At 43.1% G+C, this 26,566-nt stretch overlaps 1 protein-coding gene across 1 annotated transcript; it reads right to left on the bottom strand.

Annotated features, from left to right (window-relative positions):
• Positions 1–1,470: 1,470 nt before the first annotated feature.
• On the bottom strand, positions 1,471–21,229 carry COPS8 (COP9 signalosome subunit 8). Its single transcript, XM_059727178.1, has 8 exons — positions 21,050–21,229; positions 16,701–16,771; positions 10,603–10,651; positions 9,226–9,358; positions 7,497–7,604; positions 5,423–5,485; positions 4,013–4,054; positions 1,471–3,019 (listed from the first exon to the last, which is right to left on the bottom strand). Exons 1-8 carry the CDS (start codon positions 21,125–21,127, stop codon positions 2,940–2,942), a joined length of 624 nt encoding a protein of 207 aa, XP_059583161.1. The 5' UTR covers positions 21,128–21,229; the 3' UTR covers positions 1,471–2,939.
• Positions 21,230–26,566: the final 5,337 nt, after the last annotated feature.

The following is a 26,566-nucleotide window of genomic DNA, read 5'->3' as shown; positions in this document are numbered from 1 at the left end:
CAATACTGGCTCAACAACAGTCAATCAATTCCTCCTGTATTGTTTATTAAAATATAACAAATGGCTGATGAACTTGGGCATGACATTAGTGTCGCAAATCAAGGCCTTCTGGTTAACGGCAACTGTCAAAACATGAATTACAAGTAGTACTTGCCGACAGAACAAATTAAAAGGATTAGTGCAGTGGTGCTCAACCTTTTGCCAAGTGGACCAGATTGGCAGTGCCCGATCCCTCTGCAGGCTGGAGGCAGCTGGCATTCCCAATCCAGATCCTAGGAGGGCACAGCAGGCACCATCTGGTTGCATGGAGGGGAGCAGGGGGCACGTATTGTCAGCCTCAATACAGCCCTGTTTCAATGCAGGGAAAAGGGAAAGAAGTATGACCTGGCCCAGTAAAGATGGAAGAGGATGTGGCCCAGCCCTATGCAGTAAGGGACCGGTACATATATCTCAATTTGGGCCCATGGGGAAGAAAGGTGCGTGGCCCAGCCCCACAAGGGAAGAGCTCACAGCCTGGCTTGACCCAGCCAACTGGCCCTATGGGGCATGAGTTTGGGAAACTTGCAGCAGGGAGTGTGGCCTTGTTAAAGGCTACTGCTCCCATGCTACCAAATTTCCTGACCTGTAGTGATGGCTCTACAGCTGCATTTGGCTTGCAGGTCGGAGGCTGAGCACCGCGGCTTAGAGAAGTGTGCACTATCTTCACATGTAACTGGCATTAATTCAGAACGCTAACTGTTTAAGTGTCAATAGTAGTACCTATAACTTATTAGGTAAATGCAAAACAGTTGTACATGGAACTGAAGAAACATTTCTTTCACATTTCGTGTAAAGGACACGAAGAGTAAAACAAAGATGCAGAACAAGATTAAAAGATTCTAAGAGTCAGAGTGGGTTTATGACACAAAAACTATTAACTAGTTGAAGAGCTTTTCAGTGGGCATAAATAAAAATACTAAACTCAATGAAAAATATGAAATTAAGAAAAGCAAAAGCAAAGACACAGCAATGCAAGACCACAATAGTCAAGTGACTCATCAATTAATAGTAGATGGCTACATTCTTCCTTGCTTTAATTTAATACCAGTGATGAACTAGAGATGGTTATTCCATGATCAATGCAACTTTGATCATTTTTACAAGCAGAATCTGTTTTTCTAAGCTGAAAACATATATTAGCAGATCATATAATGATGTCTAATTACATAAGCAACAAGGGCAGAGTATGTTGCCTCCTATGTCCTCAGATATGCTCTTTGGGTACTTTGTAAAATATTTAAGGACTCTCACTATTTTTATATGAACAAATTCATACATCTTTATGTAAGCTTCATTAATAATTATGTTGGCTTAATATACTAAAGCTGTAGGAGGGTTAATAAACTAGTAAATACAGTAACCCAAAACTCTATAGCTATAAGTTTTGAATATTTATACTCTCTGCAAGAAATCAAAATCACACACACACACTTAGTGTAAACATGTTTTAATATCACAAATATCTGCATCATATTTAAAGATCCAAAGCTTGGATGGGTTTCAAATAAATAAATCTTTTGAGAGGAAATGGTTATACAGAAAAGGGGCTCTGAAAACAACAGTGCACAATTTAAGACCCCTCTCCCTTATACACACAAGAATGTACAGTAGGTAGTGCACACTGGGAGAAAGTGTCACTACAGATAACAGGAACCTGCCATCTTCACGTGACAAACCACTGAACATGATGTTGAAAACTAAGTGGAGGGAGAAAGAGGTGGATAAAGGCATGCACTGCCCTTTAAAGCACCACTGTTTACCCAAAGTCCCATTTTTTTAAATTTTATTTTAACATCAGAGGCAAGGGAATGCATATGCTTCCTTTCCACTTCTGAAGTTCATACTGAATTCAAGGATTAATATAGCAGTGCTCTGGTGCAAGAAGTACATAAACTACATTGCAGCATAAAGTAGGCTTTACTTAAGGCCATCTACTCAACTACAAGAGAAATCCAGACAGCTCAAGACAGGCAGAGCCATTATTGGTAAAGCCAACCCTTAACATAGTGGATAAAGAGTACCATGGCACTATGGCCTTTTAAAGTTACAAAAGCAAAATATCAGATTGGAGTCTTAAATGTGGTTGCCCTTAAAAATTACAGTCTTTCAAAATGAAAATGCTTTTGCAAAACAAAGTACACATTTGAATTTTATCCCTCAATGCCTCTGAAGCCGATTATCTAGGTACCTCAAATGCATAATTCTGCTGTGCATTGGGCTACAAAACAATTCTTTCCAGACGTAGGAAGAAGACAATGACCAGCAAGTTTGTAAGCAATAGGATATAAGAATGACCAATTAATAAAAACCCTTCATGCTGAGAATAATGGGAACTCTGTTTAGGAAAATAATGGATACTATAGACTAGTTTTTTGGTCATGTGTAGATCATAACTACTTATCTTAGGTCACAATGGTTTATCTTGTGATGCAGGTGAAATAGGGATCTCCTCTTTATACTTAACCTGTTTGTGACAGGTGTCTTATTTTCAAGCAAGCACTGCACTGATGACAAGAGAAGTATCAAGATGACCAGCACAAGGGACCTATCAGGTAACATGTCTTGCTTTTGGAAGCCATTTCCCTTTTACATCTGCTGCTTTATTAAAGTATACTTTGAGAGATACGCCCTTTCCCATTATGCGAGTTGCAGGGGACTAAAACTTGACTTATAATACTTCTGCACTCCTAATGGATAAATAGCATTGGAGTTAAGGGACAGTTTCAACTTCAGACCTTATAAAACACATAAAGGGACAAAATATACACTATAAATATTTAACACATTCCAAAAGGGGATGCTGCAACATTGAACAAATAGGATAAAAATAAGTTTTAGACTTCCAGCACTGCCAGTACACAGGATTCTCAGATTCTGTCCTGAACTCAGGACTGGGACAATCAGTTTTCAAGAAAAGCCACGTAGTCAGTCAGTCTGGCCAATTGCTGTTCATTAGGAATTGGTGGAACTGGAGCAGGTTCTGTAAAGACAAACACATTCGGTATTAGGCGAAAAGGTAGAACTCAGAGCCCAACACACTTATCACAGTTCCTGCACCACACAAAAAAAAAAAGCGCACAGGGGCTAAACTTCTCATGATGTTTCCTTACCAACCCAGTAGCCAAGTCAGAAATAATCTAATACTTGGAATCATGACACCTTCAAATATATTTTTGTTTTGCAGGGTTAAGAAGGGAAAAGTTACCTATTTGGGCTCTAGGAGCATCTTTACACATGCACTGGGGAGGCTTGAAGAGTCTGGGGCATTCGACTGGAGCTCCAATGGTTGGAACATGAAGCGTCCAGGAAATCTAAGTTTATTTTCTATATCAGACATGAGAAACTGAAAACTGAGATTTATTCCCAATATTGCTTACTTGTATAAAACACAAGTGCAGAAAACTCTGGGTGTCAAAATCAAGTTTAAAAGGCACAACAATGTTTGGCCTTTTGTTTCAGCCAGGAAAATACTATTGAAGATGTAAGCAGAGATTTCCCCTACTTTAAATTCATCCTCTAGAAGTCAGTGCATCGAATGTACAAAGGATTTAAAGCTTATTTAAATTTCTGAGAGTTGGATACTTGACAAACTACCTCTCTCCAGGACAATGAAATAACTGAGAAAACCCAGCTGGATCCCAGTCAGTCTAAGAGACTGACAGTTCAGAAGGTGCTTCTGCTTTGGAACCAACTCTTCACATGATCTAATATTCCATGGGAGTTACTGGCCTGTTGGGATTACTACAAATTTAATTTGTAGCATGGATGTTAGAGGAAATGGATGCCCTAAACGGACAGGTAGTGTTTTCTTTAAATGAGCAAGATGCTAGGGGTGTGTGTGCTTCATTGGGAATTGTTGGGAAGGTAGTGCTAGGCTCACCGGTGATTTCTTTGATCTATGTGCAAAAAGGATGCTTAAGTTCCAGATAATCAGCAATTCACATGTATATTATACTTCTTAAAAATAAAATACCTGAAGAAGGATTAAACCTGTTAAAGGAAGCTTCCAGTGCACCTAAAGGAAAAAATACAACAGGAACATTAACTTACTGGAAGACCCATTATTTTAACCATAATATATATTTAACCAAAACTGTCTAATATCCAATTAGACACCATTATGTTAATTTTTTTCCATTGGAAGTTTTGGCTTTTATAGTCTAAAGCCAGTTAATTTAACATCTGAGGCTCATAAGAAAGAACATACCACCTCAGAAACAGAACAAATACTGTTAGATAAATGAAGTAAAGCTAATGACTGTTCATTTTTTACATACTGCATTTGCAAAAGCATTCATAATTAGCTACATACACTTGCAAGAGTAGTATGGATGATAACTGCTCTACTGGGCAGGTTGTCCATTTTCCCCTGCTAATTGGTCAGATTTTCAAGAAAACTTGGTGAGAAATTGTATGTTCAAAATTCAGGCTAGAAAAATTCAGGCCAGTCACTTTTTATGGTAAAATTTACAGTAGCAAGATCGCAGCCCTTCAAAATCTTTTAAATAACAACAAAAAGTTTTCTGGCCTTGGTTCTATTAATACCAAATACTTTCCAGTAAACTCCATTATTAGTAATATGTCACAGTCTGAAAAAAAGTTGTCATGAAGCACATAATCCCATCTCAAAAACACAGGAAGTTAGACATGGAAAGTATGGTTATGCTGAGACAAATACAATTGACTGACTTCCTCCATACCTGAAATATCTGTATGAAAAGTTTACTACTTTCTTACAATGTTGAGTGTAAACACTCAACATAGTACATTCAATTAATAAACTTATTATCTCCATTACTGTGGAATCCTTATGCTGAGTGATGATGAAACAGCAGATTCATACGGCATTTATAGATGTATTCCAAGAGCTGTTCCAATTAAAAAGCACCCAGAGCATCACATGCATCAGTGTCCCCATACTGAAAAAATGGTGGTGGGGGCACATTAACTAAAGCTTGCTGACCCAGGTTTAGTTTAAAGCGCCCTCGCCATTTTTAGCATTAGGGACACTGATACACATAATACTGAAGTCTGCTGGAGACTTCAATTACACATTGTAATTGCAACACATCAGAGCAGCCTCTTTGCATGTGTATAGTCACCCACAGAGCTTAAGTCAGCAGCTTGCTAAGGAGGCTTGGCTACTTGATTTCCAACTGTTTAAGCACACCAGAACACAGGAAGTGAGAGCCTTTCACATCCCACCAGTAAAGGACTGGAGTTTCTCCTGGAGGGAAAAAAAAACTCTGTGTTCTATGTCTGCATTAAACCTTGTTATAAAATATGAACTTACATTATGCATAATTTTAATTACACTAAAGAACAGCTATACTATAAACAAAGTCAGACTCCATATGCCTCATGGAATAACAGCTCCACCTACCTGGCTTTTTAGGCATTACCATACGAGTTGCTGAGTCTGCTTGCCAGCCTTGTTCCAATACACCTGAAAATGCATTATGAAATTCAAAGGAACAAAATGATAACCTCTGTGTTCAACTGCAATGCAAAAAGCTGAAGTTATTTGATGTCAGCAGTTCCCACTCAGTGCAAAGTGTCTGATGACCCTCTGACTATATGCTGTGGAGAGTTTCATTTCTTAGAACTCATGTCTCATGCCATGTGTCTTGTCATTTGGGGCCAGTACAAAAAAAAAAAATGTAGGCACCTAAATTGCAACATAGGAGGAACTTAAGAACTGAAGTCCAAGTGAGCAGTACACAAAACAACCACTGTACTGCTTAGGTGCTCAAGGGGCTGAAGTGCCTAAGCTTTCATCCTTAAAGTTACTTATACACATGAATTTTTCTTGAAGGTGTTGCCACTGGCTGATCCAGTGGATATACTCAAACTGCACCAAACATACCCCAACAGCACTGAGTTCAACCCTAAGCACAGCAGCCACAGCCATTTTTTTTAAATGGCAAGAGTAGTTGCCTACCTTTATATGACAGCCTAAAGCTTACAGGACTTGCTTGCAAAGCAAGAGTTCAATAACTTCCAAGGCTTGAGAGGATTCAAGTCCAGGAGAATGCCCTAACAAGGAATCTAGACACCAGGTTAGGGTGGAGTCGCATTGCCCTTCTGCATGAAGTCATTATGCACCAAACAGTACAAGTTTCATAGAGTCAGAAGAACTGCAAGCAAGAGTGAGAACAGCTGTAGCCCAGTGATGAGTGCATTGCCACAAAACCATGGAGGATGAGAGTTGGGTTCCAATCCCTGCTTCAAGATCTGATTACACATTTTGCACTAAAAAAATAAGCCTGTTTTACAAAAGTACAGGGCTGTTAGAAATGGGGGTCTCTTGGAACCTAGTCTAAGAGGTCTGATTCAAAACTTGCACTTTCATTTTTGTTCTGGCAATGGGAGAAGATGGAAGAAATTCTCATTTTGAAGAGGGTAAAGGTTTCTCCTCACCTACTAACTACAGAGCCAGAACCTATACAGCAAACTCATGACAGTTGATGTGTCATATTATTTAAATTGAAAATCTGACCGTTTACGCTTTTATTTTTAAATGCAAAATGACAACAAATATGAACTAGATAATGCTGTCAACTAGCAAAACTTTACTACCGTGGTAAAAAAATTAGGCTTAAACACAATGTACCTCTCTATTATTAGGTTTACTAAAGGTTCCCTGCTACAGAAAGACTTCAGGCTAAAAGTTATCAACCATTCTATTAAAAAGGGCCATGCATTAATCCAGGGGTGATCAACCTCCAGCCTGCAGGCCAAATGCAGCCTCCAGAGCCATTGCTCCAGGGGCTGCATTTGGCCTGCAGTGACTTCATGCAGAAGGGCAATGTGACCTACAAATCTATGAATTGCATCTGACCCATGGGGCAGGAAATTGGGTGGCAAGACAGTGGTGGCCATTACTAGTCGCATCCCCCCCCCCCAATTCCCAGACCCAAAGCCCCATACTGCCAGTCACAGCTGGGCTATGCCCCCTCCTCTGCACCTGGATCAGAGCTCGGCCATGCCCCCCAACTCTAAGCCAGGCTGGAGCCAGGTGATACCCCCTCACCCCAAGGACATTTTCAGGGTGGGCCATACACACCCCTTTTCCCCCCATGGAGCCAGGCCGCAGCTGTGCTCGCAAAGGGCCATGCCTGGGCCAAGCTACATTCCCCAGCAGGGCCATGTTGCAGCTGGACTGCCCCTGCCCCATTCTGCATGGCTGGATGCTGCCCACTGCATTCGCCTCGGTGCCAGACTGGGATCACCAATGGGCTATGGCCCTAGACAGACAGGGCACTGCCTATCTGGCCCACTGGGAAAAAAAAAGTTTAGCATCACTACATTAAATCATTATTAAAATTTAATTATGGGTCAAAATGCTCCCCGGTCATAACCTGTCAGAAAATTCATTTTAGTTCTAGCTCAGAATACAGGTTATGGATTTTCTGGGAGTAGAGGGGGTTTAAAAGGTGAAAGTATCCTCTTCATACCTTTCACAGCTTCTTCTACAGGCAGTCCAACAAAGGCTGCAAAATCATCTGCAACTATTGAAGTATATGCCTGAGAAACTAATCCAAAAGCTCGTCTCCTAGTTGCATCTATCAAGGAAAAAGAAGTTAAACACAAAATTGAATAAGGTCCAAAACAGTAAGTCATTAAGACTTATATAAGGACTTGCATCCTTATATAACAGTGGAGTTATTAAAACTATTTAAAGTATTGGTGTTTACACATAAAAAGCAACATTCCCCATTTGAGCTAAAGCCTAAAAAAGCATTAACATATTTAATTAACTGATCTTCAACATTAGCATGAGGCAGATACTATGATTTACAGATAAAGACAATGAGGCAGAGGAGTTAGGACAACTTCCCTGGGTCTGTGGTCAAGCAAAGAACTAGAGCTTCGATTACTTATAACCCAATGATTAATGCTTATCCCTTAGTGCTCATGGTATAAGCAAATCCCTTTGCTTGAGACCAGGGCTAGACTCATTTATATCATAGTGAGAACTGCAGAGACTAGATGGAGGATTCAGGGAATTTATTTACTATATTAAATTAGAATTTTCAAACACATGATATAACATAAACCAGTCTGAAAAAGTCTCAAAACCTAAGGCTGCTTACAGACGTAAAAAACCTGTGCTTTAAATTCAGCGTGTCCCTGTGCTGAGCCCAGGACGTGCCTAGAAGACTCACTGCATTCGAGTGACCTGGCTCATCCAACATCTGTATTGACTGCACACTTCAGTCCAGCTTACTGGAACATTTATGTAACAGATTATTCTATAGCTCCTATGTAGTGAGCAAAGGAACTGCAGATACTACAAAGCCAGGTAAATTAGCGCATTGCTTCTTTCAATAAAGCGAATTTTAGGGTTTGTCCCCCCGCCCCCCCATCTTTCAGCAGCCTATATGTTTATACCAAATTAACTCTATGAAATGTATACTTCACCAAATGACAGCATTCAATTTAAATATTCAATATGAAAATATTAGGTTAATATGGGGTTTTCATTTTAAATTTCTGAGACGAGGCTTTAATCTGAAAGTATTCCCCAAATAAATGATATGGTTTTGTTAATGACAAAAGAGACTGGGTGGCCTGCAAAAATATTTTTGCAGATGTTAGTGCCCTCTTGTTGCGAGAAGCTATTAGTACCTTAGTGTTAAGGACATTACTACTCAGGAACAGCTTCCAAACACCTTTAATTTAAAAGTTACAATTTTTGTTCACAACTATTTACAATTTCTGTCTAAAGAACTTCCCAACTTGCAGGATTTGTTTTAAAGTGATGCTATCGAAGTTGAGGGATCTAACAAATGACTTGTTTTGAAAGTCATAGCAAAAAGTTTGATCATAAGCATTCAAAGTATGCCATTACAACATGACTATAACATGAAAGAGTAAAGGGTCCTTCCAATTTAGAACATACCATAAATACAACAGTAATAAGAAAGAATTTAAAATCTGCTTTTGAACGTACGTTGCAGTGAAGAGTTTAAATATTTATGTTTCATACCTGGAATCTGTCAGGTAAAACTGTAAAAACTAATCTTAAAAGCTACCAAGGGACAATCTTAAAAGTTGATTCTCAATACCCTTGTTAAGACCTCCTTTAATGACATGTGTTGCTACTTTGAATTGATGATAGACATATGAAACCTCTTTCCCGAATTAAGTTGCTTGTGATACTAACACAAAGTATTTTTGTACCTCTTAGTGCTTCCATGATTGGTTGAATAGTCTCAGACCACTGATGTGCACTGATTGTGGTATAGATCCCTGGGAAGTCTCTCTGCCAGATTCTCTGTCCCACTGACCAAATCCCACCAAGTTCAGAATTTGCCTATGATAAAAAAGCAAACAAGTTAATAACAAATCATATGCATTGTTGCCAGTGACTATTCAAGAGAATTCAATATGTATGGAAAGTATGTTTTTCTCTTTAGCAAGAGAGACTTTACCATAACTATAAAGGTTACAATACGACAGCAATCTTAAGATTCAAATAATAGGGTAGCATATTACTAGTACCGTCACAGAAGTGTCAGCCTAAGTTTTTAAAGCCAATGCTCTTAACGCAAAAGCAACAAAAACAGGATGTGGAAAGTAATAGCAGCATAGCAAAACCATGTTTAACACAGCCTTGCCTTTCTAGATCCCATCCCTCAAAAAATTACTGCAAAAGGAAAGAAAAAGCATCAGAATCATGTCATTTTAAATGTATTATTTTTGGATGATTAAGCCTACAAAAGCAGAAATAGACTAAAAGACACACAGATAAAGGAATCAAGTTGTCAAGCAAAACATCAATGTTGAAAACATAGAATTTGATAGATTTTGTTATTTACTTATTAGTTGCTTTTTGCTGTGAGAAATTTAAGTCAATAACTAAAGAAGTTCTGAGAAGGGAGGCAGCATCGAGGCACAGACGCAGAGAGCAGAAGCTGAGCCCAGCTGTGGCCTGCTCCTGCCCTATGCAAAGATTAGGGGCCCACACACCCTCTTCTCCCCCCCAACTGCCCCATGAGCCGGCCCAGCCAGGGCCCACGTTCAGCCCTCCCAAATTTTTTTTCCGTCCTCAAAACTGTATACCATGGTAGGCAAAATTGTATGCAGAATATTAACCACGGATAGTTAAAACCATGGTTGGCAAGCGAAACCTGTACACCAATTTGGCCCATAGCCACATCTCAGGGATCTTAGAGGGAGTCAGATAATATTGAGAATAGGATAGTCTCTTTTTGATGGTGGCAATTTGGCACATGGAAGTTAATTCTCAGTAAGAGCTAATGCTGATTTACTGAACTCTCCTACTCAGGAGGTGGTCTGAAAATCTTATTTTTGCAATGGAAGGGTCAGAGAAGAAAAGATGTTTACATCAGCAAACAGATGGAGATCTAAGTCAGTGACAGAAAAAGATTAATACATCTTGTCAGGTGTCCCCACTGGCAAAATGGTTTAAGGGAGCTCAAAACTCAGCCTGGGACAGTCTGTCAACTACTTAAGTTCAGACCCAGGAGTAGGGACTTATGAAGTTACATGGAACAGATGTTGTATTGCTCAAATGGCATTGAAGCAAATACTCACAGATTTAATAGCAGGAGGAATTCTTTTCCAAAGATACCGTGCATTATTCCTAACAAAATAAAGCTCAGTTAAAGATATTTTTCGCAATCATATCCATCAAAAGCATACTGCTAGAAGAAAATAACGATTCAAAACTAAATCACCAGACTGGACCAAAGCAGTCTATATTAAAACTAAGGATCAACAACCTTAAGTTGATTCTCAGGGGAGTCTGTCATGTCACTGAGTTTTATTAACATTAGAAGAAAATGCTCAGAGATTCACTGAAACAAATGTGAAGTTAGTATTTCATTCACACTTACATGATTGTGATTTGGCAAGTTTGTGCTGACCCTTTCCTGCTAAGAACAGCCCAAAAGATAACTAATTGGTTTAGTTATCCTATTGCCAGTGTCTTCAGATATTTTTCTTACTTTTCACTGTAAGAATAGAGGAACAGCTCTCAAAAGTTCTAAAATTCAAACAAGCAAACTTTTATTTTTAAATGTGAAAAAACAGACTGCATTTCCTGTTTTTTCCCCTTCAGGTAACTGTGAAAAACAGTTCAGGCCAACTCTGGGTCCTGGGGAATCACTTCAAACAGAAATCCCACTTAAGAATGTTTTTGGGCTAAAAAGGTGATCAGAGAGGAACTTTTTTGAAGAGCTCATGTAAAAGTGTGGGATGGAGACAGCCTTCGAGATGTGACATCACCCTGGAAGAAGAGGCAGAAGAAACAACGTAGCATGAGTCTGTTTTTCATTTACAGTTGAGTCACTCAGTGAGGAGGCCTTGAGTCTAATACTGGAGACAATCCAGTTCGGAGCTGCATCCTCCACCAAAAGGTAGCTCGCTTCTCTGCTACTCCAGCTTCACTGCAAGAGGATTTTTACCATTCACAACCCCAATTCCTCCCACTGGGGAGAAAAACATCTGAGAGAAGGGGAGACTAAACAAAAAGAAGAGATGATTCAAAGGTGCAAATGATTTGGTGTGAAAAGTCCTGGAATTATTAACACTTCAGATTACTCAGGGGTAAGTGTTTTTTTAAGTATGTTAGAGCTGTTATGGTTGAGTTAACCTTACTTCACATCATTGCTGCTGTACTGGAAGTTCTCTCTCCTGTCAGTTCAAGTTGCATGTTGTTACCTTTGCAGAGTTTGGTTTGCTTTAGCCAAAACTTTTCTTTTTTGTTAAATCAAGTAATCATACTCAGACTGAGTGCAATGGCTCTGACTCAGTATTTGCCAGGATGCATCTTATCCTATACTTTCAATGGGATCTGAGCAACAGACACTCTCCAGCCTTATTTATTTGCTGGGGCTTTGGTTCATACCCGAGCAGATAAAACATTGCAAACCAGTAACATAGAGGAAGCCAGTAGCAGAGAGTAAATTTAATCCCATTGATGTCAGGAACCAAAAATGAAAAGCAGTCCAAAGCCATAAATGAGGGTTTATTTAGATTGCTGGCTGCTGAGGTTTTTTTTTCCTTTGCTGCTTTAGTTTTATACTGTACACATAATAAACATTGCAGCCGCCCCATCTGAGGAGAAGCAGGACCAAAGCTATGGCAGAGTCAGTCCCCAGGAGGGGCTGAGGCAGAGTTAGTACCTGTGGTGGGGTTGAGGAGAGAACTCACTGATTTACTAGCCCATAACCTTCACCACTCATCCATCCTGACTAACGTTAGTTTATCCCTACGGATCTTGGTTTCAGTCAAGCAAGTACCTAGACTTCTGAGCACAAGCAGGATTTTTCAACTTCAGGCAGTCCTTGGACTTAAGACACGGTTTTCAGGAACCGATTGTGTCACAAGTCAAAACGTTGCAACTTGGAACCAATTTTCTCATAAGAAACGACGTTATAAATGGGGGATTGGATCCTGAACCAAGGCCCAACACCCTATTTTCACCAAAAATACCCCAAAATTTTGTACTCAATCACTTATAGATGAGTAATATAGCTACATTAATGTATTTATATTGTAATAGCAATCATGTTGCTTTGGAAGGACGTCTTTGAGGTGAGACTGCTGTACTTTTTGAAGGGCTCTTGGCTGGAGTCTTCTCAGGAGTCTTGGCTGCAGGTTTTTCTGGAGTCTTGTCTTCTTTCTTAAAGAAAGTGTCCAAGGAAGTTTGGACAGTTTCTCCAGGGAGATGGGTGACACAGTGAACTTGTTCACTGGCATAGCATTGCATCAGATCAACTGTTGTAAAGTCGAAACCGATGTCAGAAAATTGAAACGGTGTCAATTTATAAACGTCCTAAGTGCGAAATGTTGCAACTCAAAACACTGCAAGTCAAAGACTGCCTGTATTCTGAAGCCCATGTTACTAGGACTTCTTTTCATTTACAGACCTCTCATCAAAACCAGTGGAAATTCTATGGAAAAATCCATAACAGGCTTATTTCATGTACTACTTAAGGACCCTATAATTTTCTTGTTCATTAGTAGAATTTTCCATGGACATGAGGGGAAAGTTGCAAGGTAAAGACCACTGACTGAGGGAAGTGCTTATTATCATCATCATCAGTATTTCTTCTACTGCAATTTATTGCATGTGTAGTGGTTTGTAGACCTGCCGATGGATTAAAACCCCCCTCTGCCATGTGCTGTATATGCTCATGCTCAGGCCCAGCCCCACTACTGTGTTGTGAAATCATTATTAGAGCTGAACTGAGAATGCTATTTACACTGACAATGTCTCTGTTTCTATTTAGGTGACACATTTTTCATTATTCTTCAAAGCACCAACAAAATAAACAAACAAAATCAATATAAAGGAAACAACAACATTTGTCCATAGTGGCAATCACTTCTATTATACTCTCAGGCTGTTGTATAGTTGAGGCTCAGCAACAAGAAGGTAATTCCTTGGCGTCTTTAGAGAACATAGTATTTGTAAAATTGTGATGCTGTCTCATGAGATTCTGCATGAAAATATGACTTTCCCAGTGGAGTGTTACATTTAGTGTGTTATCTATGTATTATCCATGCAGAACTGTTCTGCCTCTCTTATGTATGGAAAAACCTAGACAGGGAAACTGAATGTTGTAACAGCAAGAACACCAAATTCCAGCCACTGACATGGATGACTAGGGCTGTGTAAAGCTTCAGTCCCCGATTAGATTCGGTGGAGATTTGGCCCAATTCGGTGGACAAATCTCTGAATCTGAATTGAATCAGAGGACCCTTTAATCTCTCCTAATTGAATCGGAACCCTCCAAATAGATTCAGAGAGATTTGGACATAGGCACAGCTTTAAATGTTTTTTCTACAAACCTCTAGGTAGCAGGTGGCTCATGAATGTTGTGGTACTGGGGCACATGGAGTGTCTCACAGAAGTGTGGGAGGCTCCCCGGCGCGCTCAGCAGCAGATCCAGCAGCACCTGCAGGTCCACTGGGGAGTGCTGGGCCTACCCCCCCGGTGTCCCCCTGGCTCGGCCACTGGTGCCTCTTGTGTCTGAGAGGCACCTGGGGTCCTTCCACAGCTGATCGCCGTGCTAAAGGTGGCGCGCAGCATGGTTTTGATTGGCACAGACTGCTTCCTGCCCTGAGGGGAGGGAAGAGCCGTGATCCTACCCATCAGTGGATATAGGCTGACTGGATACAGATGATAGGCTTTAAATAAACTGAATCAACAATTATGATGCCTGACCTAGAATCCCAGGATTTTCTGTGTATAAAATGATTCACAAAAAGAATGTCTACTTGTACAGAGAATTTTACTTAGGTTCTTCTCTTTTTTTCCAAACCACAGAGGTTGGAGTTGAGAAGAAGTATGTGGTCTTTCTGATCAATGGCTCGTATAGTGGGAGATGAGGGTTCCCTTATCTAAAAGGCCTGTGTTATAAGAATGGTTGAAAGCCTGGACATCAGTCGTGACAGAATGGATGTTGCTGTAGCACAGTACAGCAATGTCATCAGACCCAAGTTCCTTTTTAACAGCCACTATGATAAAGCAGATGTTATTTGAGCCATTCAGGGCATGTCTGTTATGGGAGGGTCTCCTCTCAACACTGGTACAGCCTTGGACTACCTCATAAAGCAGGTAATTCACTACTCAGGGTGGGAGCAGGATTGCTGAAAGTGTCCCTCAACTCTCAATTTTGCTGACTGTTGACAGATTAAAAGAGACAATGTGAGAAGTAGGGCACTGCGAAACAGCACCATTTGAACTTGTGTTTCGATGTTTCAATGGAACAGAGTTTCATTTCAAACTTTGTTTCAATTCAAAACTGCTGTTCTGTTTCGTTTTGTTGATTGTTTCGCTAGGACCACACTGGGTAAAGAAATAGGAAATGTGGGGATTGGAGTTATTCTACTTCAACTAAACAGCTAATAAAACTGAGTTATTAACACATTGAAAGAAAATGCTCAGAGATTCATTAAAACAAATGTGAAGTTAGTATTTTCACTCCTGAAAGCAGAAAATATTATTTTCACTTATCACACAAAAGTAACTATGAAATGCCCTCGTATGCTAGAGGAAACAGTAGTTTTCATTTCACAGGCAACGCTGGTGTTTGTAAGCATAAAGTATTAAATTTAGTTCCGACACATTAAGAGTTGTGATTTTAGGTTTATTAAATGTCAATGTCAGAGCATTCTATTACATTAATGGAAGTTTAAGTATTTCAGCCATGCTGTGAACAGCAGCATATGACAGGAACTGTAAAAAAATTGATGCCTGCTTTTGTCATCTAGCCTACTAACATGCAAAACCAAACCATAAAGAAGGAAGCACTCAGTTTAAGTGCCCAAAGGTGTTATTTGGCGATATATCAAAACTTTTGTTTTTTCCACTACTGAGCACATTCACACTTATAAGATTGTGACTTGGCAAGTTTGTGCCGACCCTTCCCTCCTAAGAGCAGTCCAAAAGATAACTAATTGGTTCAGTTATCCTATTGCCAGTGTCTTCAGATATTTTTCTTATTTTTCACTGTAAGAGTAGAGGAACAGCTCTCAAAAGTAGCTTTCAAAAAGTAGATGCCAACTTTCTAAAAAGCTAATTAATATATTCTTGAACACTGTTCTGTGAAGCATGAAAACATGATTCTTTTTCCCCTAAATGAATTGACTATACTTGTTGGAGAGACTGCCTTGCTATTAAGAGAATGCCACAGTTGCAACATTTGAAACAAGAGGACTCTTGGGTTAGTTGTTCTCATTTTTCTTGCACAAGATTTCAGGGGTTAGGCCATCAACTCTGGAAACGCCAATTTACCATGAACCAGAGTTGAATCAACTGAATCCTAAGGGTAGAAGCAGACGCTGCCTGACATCTCATTTGTGCTGCCATAACATTTATATGGTGGCACAAATGTTGAGCAAATACACATCAATACCCTTTGCTGCGCCACATGAAATGAAAAATTGGTGACACACCAACAGGTGGTAATAGGTTCTGCCTCTTTATTGTAGCAGACATCTATAACCTTTGTCACAGGGCATGAATTTGGCCGAGTGGGGAAGGTAGGGAGATCACATCACCCCTTGTCCCACACCAACTAAGGCAGGACAAAGGGAGATACGTTTTGCCCAGCAGAGTGAATCAGCTAGGCCACAACACATCACAGCTGATCCACTTCATTTCTAGCCTAAAGCACCTTTCTTTTTCCAAAGAAGGAGCCATTGAGGGGAAAGAGTAAAGGAGTTTTTATGGGGGGAAATGACATTTATTAATCTTGACATAATGGAATAGGGAACGAAAGTTCGTTATTTGTTTCACTGTACATCTGCTATACACACACATGCACCCTCCTAGTACAGAGTCTGCAAACTTTTTCAGGTTCTGGGTCAAAATGACCCAGCTCAGATTTGAGGCACACAGGCACTAGAGCCCAGCTTCTGCTGCTGCTTCTTCTGACAGCAGCACGGGAAGAGCAATCACTGCTGCAACCCCACATTCAGGGGCCTGATCAAATGCCTTCAAGGATCAAATTTGGCCAGTAGGCCATAGGTTACTGTCTTTGAGTACCAAGTGCATTTTATTAACCAATTAATTAGCAAAATTTAAAAAGAGGTCTGACAATTATAGGTCAAGTTCTGGTTGAGATGCCAAATTTGTTACCATTACCTCAAGAAGTTAGAGAGTTGAAAAGGGTACTTACATGTCATTGTGCAGCAGGTATAAAGCTAGGAGCTGACCATAGACTAACGGTGTTGCAATTCCCCCTGGAGCCTTAAAAAACACAAATCCCAATTATTTAATTGGTAATTATTTTGAACATGCAACTAATATTATGAAGTGTACATTTTTAAGCCACATCAAGTTATAACTGAAGAAACCTCCTAAGCTTAACAGAACAGAAGATGTTGTTAGATTTGTGATTATATTCCTTTGACAGTTTTTTATAGATACAATCAATTTCAACATACCAGATAACTACCTGGTAAAATTTCCAGAGCCCTCAATCCTGCTCCATGCATGGACAAACTATAGCAAGTTATTTCATTACATGAACATAAGCCACCTTGGACTATACGAAAGAATACAAGTATTTCCACCCAAGCCTATTTCCCATTTCAAGGTGCAATTTCTTTATTTTCAGACGTCTTTACTTTCTAGGGTCAATTCTAACCATTACTGGACTCTACAGTAAAAGATATTTAAAAAGTAATATTGGGTAAAATTCCTTTGACATTTTGGAAAAAAAAACAAAAACATTTTCTACAAGGAAAATAGCCGAATTTTAGAACATTATACCTGAGACACCATACCAGTAGGCTTCGCAAATAGCATGCCCTCATCTAGATTGGAATAAAATGATTTTTAAAGAAAATAATATATTTATGAAAGCACAGGACATATCCAACACATGGATTTTGAGTTTTCACCTCTACATAGAAAGACAGCAGTGTAGCAATAATCTGTATGCAAATGGAGGTTGTTGGTTAGGAGACCTGATAAACTGATCAACGGCAAGTGAAGACTGATGACTACTGACAGTTCTATAGGAAATGGGAGAGGATAGTGAAACTGATGTCAAGTTTGTCACCTTTCTGCTCCTCAAATCTGGTATAAGAATAGTTCAGAATCCTTGCTCTACATCATGTTGGTTTCCAACAACTCCTAAGGACTCATGGTCTATATGAGAGAGAGAGAGGCCGACACAGAGCTGTATCAAGGGTCTTCAAAATTAAAGCCAACTAGTCTTTCTACCTTCCTTGGCTGCTACTTAGATCACTAGGTGCACAAGAGAAACTGACAAGACTTTCACATCACTGCAAGAGACAGGAACTAGAAACAGTGAGGACTAGGATTAAAAACACAGACCAAGGAAAGATGTATTAGTGGAGACTACCATCTTCGCAGCAGCCAATGTACTCTGAATGAGAAGGGAAAGAAAAGAGAATTGGACCTCTTTGCAAGCATCTAGAGAGGGATGTGCAGATTTCAAGTAGGAAGCAGTTAGATACTCACTAGCTGAAAGCTACAGAACACTGTATTGAAACCACCCTGGAAGGAAATATTTTTAGCAAGACCCAACAGAAATTGGGGCTCTACTGTGCTAGGCACTATATATGAACATCCCAAAAGATGGAGTCCGTGTCCTGAAGAGCTCACAAACTAAAACAGCGCTCGCAATGGAGGTGCCCTGATCAATCGGTCCATATTGTAAGTCGGCACCGATAAAAAGGAAACTGACATTACTAGATTTCTTTTGGCTACATGGCCAATAATGTAGCTGATAAATGCCTGCGTGCATGTGCACAGCCGCAGCGTGCATGCAGCCACGAGTGCAGCCCAGCAGCTTGGAGACAAGCGTCTAGCCCGCCTGTGGGGGGGAAGGGGCATGAGAGAGGCAGATCAAGCCCCCACAGCGAGGGAGGAAGCGGGGCAGGGGCTGCACAACTGGGGTGGGGCGAGGTGTGGGCTGGAGCCACGGCTCGTCCAGAAGGCGTGTGGGGGGCAGGGAGGGGGGGGATGGTTTCCACCACTGCATGCAACCTTGGAAGAGGCATGAGCCCCCCAGATCTGTGTGCAGAGCGAGGGCAGGCTGCTGCATGCTCAGGGCCGGGGATCCACTGGGCTCTTCCCAGTGGGAAGTGGGAGGCTGAGCCTGGGCTGCGCACAGGGTGGGCAGCAGCAGTGCTGGGAGGAGGACTATGGGATGGGCTACAGTCACCCTTTGCCATAGCCCCCCTCCCAGCACAGCTGCCATCCACCCTGTCCCTGCCTACCCTGAGCACAGCCCAGGCCCTATCCCCCACTCCCCCCATGCTCCCCCAGGGGTGCACACAGTGACGGAAGCTGTTCCCCCTGCACCGCCTGGATGAGCCGCGGCTCTGTCCCATGCCCTGCCCCACCACGGCTGTGCAGTGCCTGCTCCTGCCCAGCCCCACTCCCTCCGTCACCAAGGGGGACCTTGATCTCCCCTCCCCCCCAACAGACTTACCAGCCAGACGGTGCTCTCCAAGCTGCTAGGCTGCATCTTGGCAATTGGACTGGTATTGGCTGATATGGCTCGTTAATAAATCAGCCATCGGTATTGTTAGATCCCGGCTCCATGCGGCTCCCAACGACTAGGGAGACAACTATCCAATTGCTCATGGATCCAGCTGCTCATTAGCCAGAACAAGCAGGCAGCAAACACCAGCACATATTGCTCGCAACAGCTTTATTCAAAATGCAGACAGCTTCGGGCAAGCTTCCAAAGAAACTGGGGAGCAGCAGTGAACATACGTTTTTTTCCATATTTATACACTTTGGTTTATACTTATTAATATTTACTCCACCTTTGTCCCTCCCATCTCAAGCTCTGCCTTTGTTTACCATTTACTTCATTAGCATGGAATTGTCTATGCATTTCACTTATTTACATGTCTTTTTGCTATGAACACACGACTAAGACCTTGACTCCACTTCTTTCGGTCACTGGGCTGACTTCAGCCAAAACCTGGAAGCTTCTTTACCAATCACCATTCACCTTTTCACATATGTTTATTTCAGATTCTGTTACCAATGATATGTCATCTTTCACATTTCAGTCTGTTTTTCAGTCCCATATTGTACCATCTTTACATTACCTCATTCGCAACACACAGACTTACTTGCTGCTTTTTCAGAAGAATGGTTCACACAGTTAAGATGGTTAATTCACATAAGCAAATGGATGGCTTAGCATAAGCATTCATAAGCAAAATCTGCTCTATCTCCTAATGACAGCCGGTGGCTTGCATCCTGTTTCTTTTATATAAAGGAGTTACATATCCTACAACACTACTATATGGTCAGAAAACTACTTGCTTAAGCATCTCACAATGTTACTTTTAATACACCATTCTGCCTTGTGGTCAGCAGCTTTTGTAAGCCACAGATTAAAGCCTTTATTCAGCTGCAAATCCAGTACTCCCCAAGATCCAAATACAGTCACCCCAACAGGTAGCAGCCCCCAAAAAATCTTTATCTATGCACTCCTAGCTCACAGACATTGGAAAAACCAGCAGACAGACACAAAATGTTCTCTCTGGTAATATCAGCATCACATCAAAGTTAAAACACAATACAAATGGCAAAGGAGGATGGGGGTAACTTTACTCAGTAGAGAACTACCCCTGAAAGAAGACGTAGTAAACCTGACAGGTTTATGTGGTGCCTGTCCCCACTGCTAGAGACAAATAAGCTACTGCCTGCTCCACCAGCTCCAACCTTCTCCAAGTGCAGCAGAGGCCACCTGCAAACCCAGGATGGATAACTTCGTCTCTGTTCCTGATCCCAGTGAAATTTAAACAAGAGCACAAACTGCTATACATGTCCGTACCCAAGAAGTGGAAGGGGCCCATACAAGTTCCCACAACTGACCAGCCATCCACCTAGGAAGGAAAATGGCTCTGCTCTGGTTTCTGCTCCCTGCTGTGTCCTAAATTCAATCTGCTACTCTCTCTGTTGTCTTGCAGATCCAATCTGCTGCTCTGCTTCCTTCTCCCTGCCCTGTTTCATGTCCGATCTGCTGCTCTGCTTTCTGCTCCATGCACTCAAGTCCAACCATCTGCTTTACGTTCTGCTCCTTGCCTTGTGTCCCATGTCTGATGTGATGCTCTGCTTTCTGCTCTATGCCTTGTCCCGTGTCCGATCGGCTACTCTGCTTTCTACTCCCGCCCCGTGTCACACCTCCAACCTGCCCCTCTTTCTCTTCCCTGCCCTATCTCCCAGGTCCAGTCTGCTGCTCTGTTGTTTCCCCTTCACTAGCTCATGTCCGATCAGCTCGTTTCTGCCCCGCTCCCTGCCCCGTGTCCCACGTCCGATCCGCTGCTCCCCCTGCCCGGCCGGTTTGGACCGTTCGCGGCAGGCGGCGGCGAACGTGGGGCAGCCCCGCCCCTTTTAGCATCGGCTCCGCCCCGCGCGCGCCACCGGCAGCGGGACCTGAAGCCCCAGGGGCCCAGCGCGACCCCCCGAGCCGGGCGCGACCCCGTGCGGAAGGGGAGCGGCTGCTGCCCCTCCTGGCCCCGCCGCTACCTCCAGCTCCTGCGTCTCGCACTGCTCCAGCAGCTTCCTGAAGCTGAAGGCGTTTTCCGCCATCACCGCCACTGGCATCTTCCTGCCCGGGCAGGCGCCACAGCCGCCCGCCGCTTCCGGCCCAGAGCTCGCGTCACTTCCTCCCACACCACTGGCGAGGAGTGGGAACCGTGTCGCAGAGCCGCTCTTGCCACCCCTCGGCTGCTTAGGAGGACTCGAGACTTGGAGGGAGGAACGCTCCGGGAGGGGGCGGGACCGCACTGCGAGCCAATGGCGCAGCTGCCAGCCCCGCCCCGCCTCGCCCCGCTCCTCTGGCTGCTCACCTGGGTCGACGGAAGCTGTGGGGAGATTCCAGCGGGGCTGGCGGGCGCTTCTCGTCTGCCTGGCTGACTTTATTTGGGAAGGTCAAGTAGAACACGTATCTATCTATCTATCTATCTATCTATCACAAACTTTGGTGACTAACCAAAGCAGTACATAGAGCGCCCCTCTCCACCCCGCCCCCAAATGCACGTACGGTACAAGTCTTGCTGACCTGAATCCAGCTGCAAAGGACAAAAGAGACAGAAATGATTCAAAACGAAATCGCCAAATTTGACGAAAGGAGGCTAGATTAAAACTGAGGCTCCACAGCTGTAGGTAGATTGTCAGTGGAGTCCGTCAGACATCACAGAGCTTTGCTGCCATATTAAAATGTTCCAAGATTCACTAAAACCAGTGTGAAGTTTGTATTTCAGCCTTGGAAACAGAAAACATTATTTTCTTATATCCCACAGAAAAAACTACAATAAACGTGTATAGCATGAGCTTTGGTGACTAATTACACCCATAGACACAGACACGTGTATCCCCCTTCCAGCTTTGGTGAGTCAAAGCTCGTTTCATCAGATACTTTCAGTAGCACGTGCCTACTGGGCTTTCTTTTTTTTCTGATGGCAACACACACACACACACACACACACACACACACACACACACACACACACACACACACACACACACACACACACACACTTTGGTCAGTCTATAAGGTGGAAATCCACCCTTCCTTTTAATTGACTTCAGACTAATGTGGCTAACTAAAGGTGCGTCTGTGTGTTCATAAATGCATTTTAGGCCACGCTTATTAAATCTAGTATCTCTGGCCATTTTTACACATGCTGTGGGATCGGGGAGAGGGAGAGGGGAGCGCTTTCATTAGAGTAGCTTCCAGAGCCACTCTAATTAAAGAGCCCAGAACTTCTCATTGATCAGAGTCCCTGCGCTCCAAAATGGTGGTGGGGGTCCTTTAAAGCTGGTTCAATGAGCTTGAAGTTTTGAAGTGCAGGGACGCTGACACATGAGAGGTGGAGGCTGGCTGGAGCAGACTCGATTAATCAAGTCTGCTCCAATGCACTGTAATTACAGCATGGCAAAACAGCCTCCCAGTTTAGGTACAGGCACCCTCCATTGTGAGGTACTAGAAAACCGTACATTAGACTATTTTAATGTGTATTAGTTAAAGAGCACTTTTTATGACACTTTAATGCACATTAAAATAAGCTAATGTGCATTAAAGTGCACATATAGACATGCATTACATCTCTCAGCAAATGCTGTGTCACTACTGATCAGGGCTCTTCTAGCATCTCTATAGCAGCAAACCTGTAACATTGGAGGCTATTGCTTATATGCAGAATGCTACTAACGTGACTCCACGCTGTGCAAGAACTTGATCAGGCTGCTGTGTAGGAAAAGACTGACCAGAAGAAGGTAGAAGCCATACTTCACTGCTGCTCTCTGTGCTGGAAGTGTGCTCACAGCTCCCCTGTGCTAGGATTTTTGCTTTCCTCCTTCATATCCCTCCTAAAATCTTTCAACACGTCTAACTTCCGCTTCTGCTCTACTGCCAGTGTGATTCATCACCTAAACTATAAGCATGAGGCCTAGTACTGAAAGGCAAAGAGTATTTGCAAACAGTTTCCACATTAGATGTCGATCCACATCTGCTTCGGCAACACAACACGAAACATTGTCCACCTCACCACCACCATCAGCTACAATTGCCAACCACTCAGGGTGGCACCACCTACCCGCTCCTTTCAACCCTGTACATTTCTGATATCATATCAGCTATATAGTAAAAAAAAATCATATATATAAATGATCATTACTTTGTAACATGGGGGGAAGGAAAAGGGAGATGATTCACAAGGCTTGTCGACGGGATCACCATGAGGTTGCCTACTGGGAGACCAGCTGGAGCCTAAGCGGGTGCAAAAGGCAGGGTTTTGGGGTGACTGTGTCCTGCAGTGGGGTGGGGGGCTTAGCATGAGACTCCCAGTGGGAGGTAGAGGGCTGAGGACTGTGCAGGGAGCCCAGTTTACTGGCACAAACAGGCGCCTCCTGCTGTAACTCATTAGAAAAGACATTACTAGTAGGGCTGTGCGAAATTTCGCCGGCAGTTTCATTTTGACAGTTTCGACTAGTTTTGAGCTCAAAACAGCAACATCGAAATGAAAAAGAGAGCTTCAAAACAGCCTCAAAACAAAACAAGACAAGTCAAAACGTTTCAAAATTTTCAAAACGTTTTGAGTTTCGAAGCTCAAGCTGGGCTTGCCTGCAGGGAAACAGAAACTAAAGTAAGGGGAGGGAGAGGGTAGAGAGGGGAAGGAGCGCTCTCATTATTGACTGTGTAGCTGGCCAGTGAATGTCATCCTTTCCTGAGGTCCCTTCCAATCCCAGTGCTCTGGGGAGGGATAGAAAAACTGCAAAGAAGGCAGCATTGTTTGAACTGCCCTGTTTTCTGCCTTGGTGTCAGTCGAGTGAGGGCGCAGCTTAACACACATACACAGTGTCACCCATGCATGTCACGAGTTTTGCCTGTCAGCAGCTAGGGGTGCAGGGCCCCAGAACCCAGAAGTCCCTGAACTTATCTCCTTGAAAGCTGGCAGGCTTCATGACCTCGTCAGGGTCTAGCATGCCTGCAGTTTTCAGCCTGCTGCGCCTTAACACACACAGTGTCACCCATGTCACAAGTTTTGCTTGTCTGCAGCTTGAGGTGCGGTTTCCCATAAACCCCTGCATCTATCTCCTTGAAGCTTGGCAGGCTTCATGCCCTTAGAAGGGGCTACCATTCCTGCAAGTTTCATCCAAATCAGGCTAGAAATGACAAAGTTATAGGCTGTTTTAACCTTCCCCATTATAGCCTATGGGCAAAACTTCGAAACAGCGTCAAAACAGCAAAACCGTTTACACAAAACGAAACAGCAGTTTTGAATTGAAGTGAAATTCGAAAGGAAACGCTGTTCCGTTGAAACATCAAAACACAAGTCGAAACAGAACAGTGGTGTTTCACACAGCCCTAATTACTAGAGGTAGATTGGTATTTGTCTCCCCTTACTGGAATTTGCGGCAATGGGACTTAAGTCATTTGAAAGCCCATGGCGTGCAAACACAAACATGATGCACCAAAATAACTCAGGTTAAAATTTTTAAGGCCTGGTAAATTAATGAGGATCAAACGCTGCACTGTGTACAAATGCCCTAAGTCTTTAAATCCCAGTCCTGCTAAGACATAAAGCACATATGAAACTGTTTGCAACACCAGAGCCTGTGACTGTCCTGAAAAAGTTACAGCGACAACACCTCATACATCTGAAGCTCCTCATGTTTTGCTTCATCACAGCCCTTCTAGAAGGTTAGTTATGCTGGAGGATTAAGTATATTTCTATCCATCAGTCACTGCTTTTGTTTAATGGGAAAGTTGGAGTTGTGTTGGAATTTCTTTATAAATTCTATTTTATTGCCACCCTCTCTTTCTCCCAGGTGGTGGCACTGCTGTACTGTCTCTTATCCTCTGCCCTATTCACATGCTACTCCATGGTATTTCTAAGCAAATGCTGACCTGGCTTTCACATTCCTCATCTCTAGTTTCCAACTTGATCTGTCTTGCTCTTTGTTTTCCTCAGCTCAGTACAGTGGGTGCTTCCCATAAAGAAGCTGCTTTGAAATTCAAATATATCAAAACATGTTTTTCCTCACCTCAGTAGCATTTCCAAACACCCACTATTTTTAGAGAAGGATATGGTCCTTCTGATCCAGTTAAGGGGAGTCATCGATATCAGTGGGGTTTGTATCAGGCCTTCAGTCACCACCTTATGCTTTAATAAGGTCACAGCCTGTCCTATTTTGTCTCAGTTCAGGAAAGCACTTGCCTGCTTGGATACACTTGACTTTGTATGCTTACATGCTTTCCTGAATTGGTGGCTCAGGCAGCTGACAGTATTTTACCAATACTGATTAGGAGTTCTAAGCTGGTGTAAATGAGCATACCTTGATTTCCATGCAGGTCAAAGTTGAGGTCTCTGTGTAGGAAATAGATGTACAGTGAGTGACTTGGACACAGCAGCAGCCTGCATTCATTCCCATAGCTGCTTTTGGCTAGGACAGTCTGTTCTAAGGTAAGGGTGGGCAATTATTTGGGCTGGAGAGCTACATAAGGAGTTTTCGTGAGCTGTTTATTGTAGGCTGACAGAGGGAGGGTAGGTGCTGACTCAGTCTGGTGCAGTTGGGGTGAGGAATTGATCCTATTCAGGTCCAGGTCCATTTTTCCCACACCCACTGCCAGGGGCACCAGATGAGGCCATGGACAGGGTGCACTCTGCCTAGTACTGGGGGCAGGGAGCTGTGCATGGGAGTGGGATGGACAGGCGGGACCAGGATCACAGGGCCATGACAGCACAGGGCTAGGTCTGGGGTAGAACTGTGATCTGCTTTCCACATGTCCCTGCAACAAGTGCCGGTTCCATGGGCAGGGACATGCAGGTAGTGGATTGTGGCTCTGCCCTGGGCCCTGGCCCTGTTCTGTCACTGCCACACGATCCCAGCCCTGCCTGCCCATCCCGGTACCGGACGCTGCTCCTCACCCACCTGCTGCCCCATCCCTTCCGCCCAGCTAAGCGTACCCTGCCTGCTGGGGTCTCAGGCTGGTCTCCATGGAGACTCTGCCCACCTGCTCCATCCAGTGCCCCCGGCAGATGGGCGGGGTGTCCAGGCAGCAGGCCTGGGGCCAGCAGTGGAGACTGGTAGTGGCAGGTGGTCAGAGTGAGCTGCCGCCACAGGGGCTGCTAGGAAGCTGAGTCCTGCCGTGAGCCTCGGGGCAGCAGGACCAGCTGCACACACCACAGCCCAGACTGTCCCTTGCACCTGGGCTGGGCAGGGCCGAGGGACCTGCTGTGGGCCAGATAGACTCCCTTGGTGGGCCAGATCCAGCCCGCAGGACATATTTTGCCCATTCCTGTTCTAAGGGGTTCCCAGGCCATCAACTAGCTCTAGCAGCTGCATTGAACTGGCTCCACTGAAGCTTCATCACCAGTGAGATATCTGGAATCTAGGAACCAGCATTAATAAGGATCCTAGCAGTTAGCAGGGAATCCACAGGATTTATGCATAAGTCTTGTAGCCTGTTCCATGGTGGTTCAAACATTTGCCCTTGTCCATGGTATATTGATGAGACACAAATCTCTGAAGTGGATC

The sequence above is a fragment of the Alligator mississippiensis genome, chromosome 4, assembly GCF_030867095.1.
Source record: "Alligator mississippiensis isolate rAllMis1 chromosome 4, rAllMis1, whole genome shotgun sequence".
In the NCBI taxonomy this organism is placed as follows: domain Eukaryota; kingdom Metazoa; phylum Chordata; order Crocodylia; family Alligatoridae; genus Alligator; species Alligator mississippiensis.
This window is presented reverse-complemented; position numbering and strand designations above follow the sequence as displayed.

What these genes read in the sequence shown, in the direction of transcription:
- COPS8 (XM_059727178.1), bottom strand. Translation starts at nt 21,127, where the DNA reads ATGCCAGTGGCGGTGATGGCGGAAAACGCCTTCAGCTTCAGGAAGCTG. An exon ending in GCGAGACGCAGGAGCTGGAG is followed by an intron (nt 16,772 to 21,049) that starts GTAGCGGCGGGG and finishes GTGTTTTTTAAG; the next exon opens with GCTCCAGGGGGAATTGCAAC. An exon ending in TGTAGAAGAAGCTGTGAAAG is followed by an intron (nt 5,486 to 7,496) that starts GTATGAAGAGGA and finishes ATGCATTTTCAG; the next exon opens with GTGTATTGGAACAAGGCTGG.